The sequence below is a fragment of the Pteropus alecto genome, unplaced genomic scaffold, assembly GCF_000325575.1.
Source record: "Pteropus alecto unplaced genomic scaffold, ASM32557v1 scaffold208, whole genome shotgun sequence".
In the NCBI taxonomy this organism is placed as follows: domain Eukaryota; kingdom Metazoa; phylum Chordata; class Mammalia; order Chiroptera; family Pteropodidae; genus Pteropus; species Pteropus alecto.
In genome coordinates, this window is record NW_006441066.1 from 154,478 (window position 1) to 160,876 (window position 6,399).

At 33.9% G+C, this 6,399-nt stretch overlaps 1 protein-coding gene across 1 annotated transcript in view; it reads right to left on the reverse strand.

The window, feature by feature from the left end:
• LOC102892117 (glutamate receptor 3) overlaps positions 1–6,399 on the reverse strand; it is a 362,305-nt gene that overhangs the window by 105,543 nt on the left and 250,363 nt on the right. Inside the window, 2 exon segments of the mRNA XM_025051351.1 lie at positions 1,446–1,613; positions 6,367–6,399. The exon segment at positions 6,367–6,399 is cut by the window's right edge and continues 48 nt beyond it. Of these exon segments, the coding sequence (XP_024907119.1) occupies positions 1,446–1,613; positions 6,367–6,399 (201 nt within the window).

Genomic DNA, 6,399 nt, shown 5'->3' on the forward strand with positions numbered 1-6,399 from the left:
ATATATATAATAGTATAAGAGACAAAGGGATTTGTATATTTGTCTCTTATATTTGTTATATATATATAACCTTTTTCTAGTCAAATTAATTTCTTGTCCTTCACTCTGTACCTAGTTTTCTATTTGGGAAAGACAGTTGTTTGTGTCAAGAATGGGGAGTCAATTGGAGATGCTGGAACTTGCCCTTTGCAGTTTTCTTGATGGAAACTCCTTTTGATTCACTCTGAAGGAGTTTTATATTTCATTTATCATATTTTACCTGACAATACAAACCTTGTAACTGCTATGAAGGTTGAATTTAATTAACTGCTCTTCAAAATTGTGCAGCGCTGCCTCGATAAAACAACACTTAGGACATTTGTTAAGAAACTGACATGTGACATAAAAATTCGCATGATGGGAGAATGAGTCATATCTCTTTCTTGGAGAGAGACACAGGGGCTATGAACTCCTTTTGACTGAATGCTTCCAACTTGGCAAATTTAAGGCAACTATACAAAATGATGTATATTATGAGGCCATTACAAATTCTTCGTTGCTAGGTTGTGCACGGAATTATCTTATCATTGCCTATCTCTTTGTTTATTTGGATGTCCTGAACATCAGAATAATTAAATAAATAGATATAAGAGAGTCTTGTACTCTTTAGGCTCATTTTAATGAGTGTAAGCACATGTAGCATAAAGTGAAATATTCAGCAAATAGCTCCTGCTTGCAAAGCTTCAATGAATGAGTGATGTTGCTCCTAGTGTAAATAATGGAATATGTTCAAAGGACACTGCTTGAAGCCTTAAATAATTTTCTACTCTGTAAATACTAAAAACAAGTGACATATTTGACTGTATATCCATTGATTCTTCATGCTTAAAGCCTTTTCTTTGGGGCATTTGGGAATGCTTCTTAAGTAGGCCTAGAAATGGATCATGTTTCTGCATTTCACTATGTAGACTAGTATAAAGGTTCTTTTTGACAACAGAAATACTATCACACTGACTCAGTTCCAAAGTCCATCCAGGCTAATAATTTGTCTGATAAGCCAGAGGATTCTGTTGTCCTTTGTAATGTTTACCTTGAAACTAGAAGCTTCCTATAAAATATCCCGTTCCCCTAATAATATATTTCTGGAAAGTTTGAATTTTTGAAGCCATTTATAATGTCAATCCATAACTTTTGATAATAGTGAATTTGATATATTACTTACAGTGTAGCACAGAAAAAAATATTCAGCACAGAACTAAATTTGTCATTTTTCAGGCTTCAAGGAAGAAACTTCTAGTTTTAGATTTCTAAATTTTGGTTAATATCCATGCTCATCTTTCTGCACACTCTAACATTCTATGGAGTCTGATCCTATTCATTTTAGTATGTTTTTTCTCAAGACTGAGGTTTCATATTTTTGTGTCTTTATGAGGCCCCGCACCCCAATAATCTATTGTGGCCATTACCATTTTTAGGGCTCTCTCGATATCAATTCCTTGACTCCAGGGCACAGCAGGATTTGCTAAGCAGTCTCCAGCACTGCCTCTCCGGGACACATCCACTCGCTGTCTCCTCAGATAGCGGAAAGCTTCTGCTATGACCAGTATTGCGTCATGCGTCAATGCAGATGTATACTGAAATGGATGTATAGAAAACAAGATATCATGATAAATGATGCCCTAAAAACTTGCCTTGTTCCTTATTTTAATTCATCTCCACCACTTGCTCTAAGAAGTCACCTTCTTAATTATTTGAATCAAGAGGCCTTTCTGACTTTGATTCATTCTAGAATACTGCCTTTTCCCTCATGTGTTTACATGTTAAGATTGTTAAGATCACATAGATCAAGGGAATCACTCTCTTGCTCTCAATACTGTGTTTCATATTGAGTGAGTGACTACTAAAAGGCCAGGTTCTCTATAGGGAAAGCAATATGTGTGAAGGTAAAAGATGGCATATATAGATTGGAGAGGAAACATCATATCCTAAAGGTTGGGTTATTGCTGTTTGTAACAGAAAATTCAGATCTGGTGTTTACTTAGGGGAAAATGGAAATGGCTAAGTTAGACAGCTTGAAATTAATTTGGAGGGAAACATTAATCGTTTCTGTCTAGTTCTGGTGAACTAGACCTCTGGCTAACAATAAATCAGTTTTTGTTTCCTGTGGAGGGGGGCGTGTGCAAAAACCAAAGCTAGTTTTCAATTGTAGAAAATTACAATTGTTATAATGAGTTTTAAATCTGATAATGTTTGATAATTCACTGGCAATACTTCATGATGCTAGCTTTTTCAGGCAAGAACACTTACTTTCTCCTTCTTGGATACATTGATATGCTCTACTAGGAATGACTTAATACAAGGGATTAGATTATCTGCAATTTGACATAGTGGATATCTTTTCATTAAATGAATCAATATTTGATTAAAATAAGCTAGTCCCTGTTTTACAGGGGTGACAAATACTAGTAGAATATAGAATTCTGTTAATTTTTTTTTAAATGAAGCAAATGTTCTAGAGAGAGTTTTCTCTTTATATTATGTCCAAATACAATTGGGAGTGAATACATTGTCGTCTTTACCACTATTAATTTACTTTTCTGACCTTTTTCATGTTACTGCTCTTTCAGGATCAAATCATCAAATATGACTGCAGCAGGAAGCATATATTCTTTCCTGCAAAAAAATTTTTGTGTCTGTGCATCCTAGCACTACATAAAATCAACGTGGTGGTTTTTTTTATCCCCAGCTGACTGTGTTAAATTGTCAGCGATTTTAATCGTAGTTCTTCCTAAGCCATGCCAAAAGAGCTATTTAATTTTTTACTTTTTCAGCCTCTACTTACCAATGTGTAAGCATGTAAAAAAAGCCTCCAAAGGAAACATTCATAAAGTATAGAATAAATTAAGTATAAGTATTTTGATCTCTAGACAATTTTATTTCCTAATAAAAATTTTATATATCATTTTTTTCCATTAGCTAATTAAAAAGTTATTATTAGTTTCAAGTAAAGTTATTATTAGTTTCAAGTAGACACTTATATAGTTTATAAAACAGTCCCCCTGATTGCTTTTTCTCTCCTCTGGCTCTACATCTAGACATTACATTAATGCTAACTGCATTGCCTATGCTGTGCTCTCCATCCCCATGACCATCTATCGTTTACCCGAAAGACTTGAAAACCCACATCCTAAAAGATATTTGCACACCAATGTTCATAGCAGCATTATTCACAGTGGCCAGGACATGGAAGCAACTGAAGTATCCTACAATAGATGATTGGCTAAAGAAGCTATGGTACATATATACAATGAAATATTACTCAGCTATAAGAAGAGATGAAATACTGCCATTTGCAACAACATGGATAGACCTTGAGATTATCATGCTAAGTGAAATAAGCCAGACAGAAAGTTGAGAATCACATGATATCACTTATATGTGAGATATAAACCTAAAAACAACAAACAGAGACTCATGGACATGCACAATAGACTAGTGGTTACCAGAAGGTGGGCAGGAGGGAGTACGTAGATGGGTTAAAGGGGTTCAAATATGTGGTGACAGAAAGAAATCCAATTATGTACATCATTTTTTAAAGTGGGCTTTTGTCTGATAGATATAGAGCAAGGTTCCATAATGACTAGTACTAAGCAGAAGTAATATGAAAGTTGTAATCATCTATTTAATATTCAATTTTCTTAAGTTATTCAAAGTTTTACTTGTAGGACTTAACAGTTCTTATTAGCAGGTTCCAAGAACTATATTATATATTACATGAGTTATCAATGGATAATCCAGAGCTGAAATTGTCTTCCTTCTCTTTTGTACAACCTCTACAACTTAAAAGGAGGCATAAACCACTCAGTATTAGCCTTTTAATATTTTTACCCTTGTCCATTTTTCTTGTGCCTAACATAATGTCTGACACATTGTAGGTACTCCCTAAAATATTGAATAAATAAAAATTTCTCTACCTGCTAAATCTAAGAATGGCAAAGCAGTGTATAGGCAGTTTAATGAAAATCTAATGAATGGGACTACATCAAACTAAAAATCTTTTGCGAAATAAATAAATGAACAAAAAAAGTAAATAAAAAAAAAAGAAAATCTAAATTTTTATAAGATCACCTAATTATAGTGACTGGATTTAGTACACTAAAAAGATTTGAATTATCAGAGAAATGCAAATCAAAACCACAATGAGATGTCACCTCATATCTGTTAGAAAAGCTATTATCAAAAAGACAAGAAATAACAAATTTTAGAGAGGATGTTGAGAAAAGGGAACCCTTGTGCACTGTTGTTTGGACAGAATAAACAAAACAAACAAAACAAATTGTGCAGCCACTATAGAGAATTGTATGGAGGTTCCTCAAAAATTAAAAATAGAACTAACACATGAACCAGCAATTCCACTTCTGAGTATTTACCCGAAGGAAATGAAATCATTCTCTGGAAAAGATATATGCACTCCCATGTTCATTGCAGCATTACTGAAAATACACAACCGCTATATAAAACAGTATGGAGGTTCCTTGAAAAACTGAGAATTGATCTACCATATGATCCAGCCGAATGTGGGACACATACGCACGCACACACACACAGAGGAATATTATTGAGCCATGTAAAAGAAGGATATACTGCAATTTGTGACAACCTTGAGGACCTATGCTAACTGAAATAAGTCAGGCAAAGAAAAATACTATGTGATCTTACTTATATATGGGATCTAAGAAAACCTGAACTCATAGAAATAGAGAACAGGTAGGTGGTCACCAGAGGAAGGGGTGGGAAATGGGGGAAATTAATGGAAGTGGTCAAAGGGTACAAACTTCTAGTTATAAGATAAATGAGTCCTGGGAATGTAATGTACAGCATGGTGAATATCCTATATTGTATTTTTGAAAGTTGCTAAGAAAGTAGATCTTAAAAATTCCCATCATAAGAAAAAAATTGTAACTGGTGGTGATGGATGTAAGCTAAACTTATGTTGGTAATCATTTCACAACTATATATATATATGATCTCAAATCATTATGTATACCTAAAACTAATATAATATTATATGTTAATTATGTCACAACAAAAATATCTTTAAAACACTCTTAAAAAAAGATTTGACTACAAAGAATTCATAATAGGGGTTGTGACCACATTTATTGAAACATGAGGACATCTGATCTGACCATGGGACAGAATGCTTTAAGACGGGCTGTCCTAGAAAAATTTAGTATGTATACTATACTCACTAGAGCTATATAATATCACTTAACTAGTGAGTGACTTAAATGAATGAAAAAATTATTTTTAACTCACAGCTTTTCTAGAACATAACAACTGTATAAAGTAAGGTCCTACTTGTATTATGTTCTGATGTGACCCATTTAGGGTGGACCCGTGTAGGTGATACAAAATATGTGTCTTCCTTAGTCTGTGTCCCTATTATTCTCTCTTATTCTGTTCTTGCCAGGGAGGAGGTGAGGATGGGTATCTTGAAGCCACGAGAAAGCAAATATTCCTCCCGCCTTTTCCGTTTTTGGGAAGGGTCTTGACCCTATTTTGGCCCCTCGTTTTGATCATAGGAATCCCACAGCCATGGTACATACATGCTTTTACTATATCAGGAAGAAAAAATTTAAAGTTAGTTTCATACTTGAATCAATGCACCAACGGAATAGTTACTTAAAAAAATACATTTGAAGGATCCTTTGTGTAACATGAATAACTTTCTCCTAATTTATCTGTTTTAATTCCTGCTTTTTAACAATATGATTTCTAGCTATAGGGGAACATGTATGAAAAATGTGTACTTTAAGCATGACTTTCTACCTTTAATATTCTTATCTTGATTTCATGAAAATGAGCAACTTAGGTAACCTAATTATTTTTAAAGATACTTTTGCAGGCAGGAAAATATTTCTGTTCAATATATGTATAGGTAACACACATTCTGTATTAGTGCCTAATTTGCTTGGATATACCAAAATTTATGAAACTTACTAATACAGAGTGATCACATAAATAATGTAAAATCTAATTTTCTGTTTCAGACTATCGGTCTTTCTTAGCTGTTTCCACTGCCCCCACCTTTTGTCTGACTCAGGTTCTTTTAATCTTGTAAATTGTTATGAGCATATTACAAATGAAATTCATTACAAAATTAACATTCCCCAACACTGGGTCTTAAAATATCTTCTCAATAGATTTTTTATTTGGGAACTTAGATTTCAAAGGCAGCAGCATCACCCGTGGTTGTGTTTTAGCATCCCTGAAACACTTTTGAGGGAAGACCACTTGATCACAGGATGGCTGTAAATACATAAAGACCATACTGAGATGCTTTGAAAAGCCGACCTAAGGTTTCTACATGCCAGGGAACATTACCTTTAGTGGTGCATTCTTGGCTTCAGGGAATTC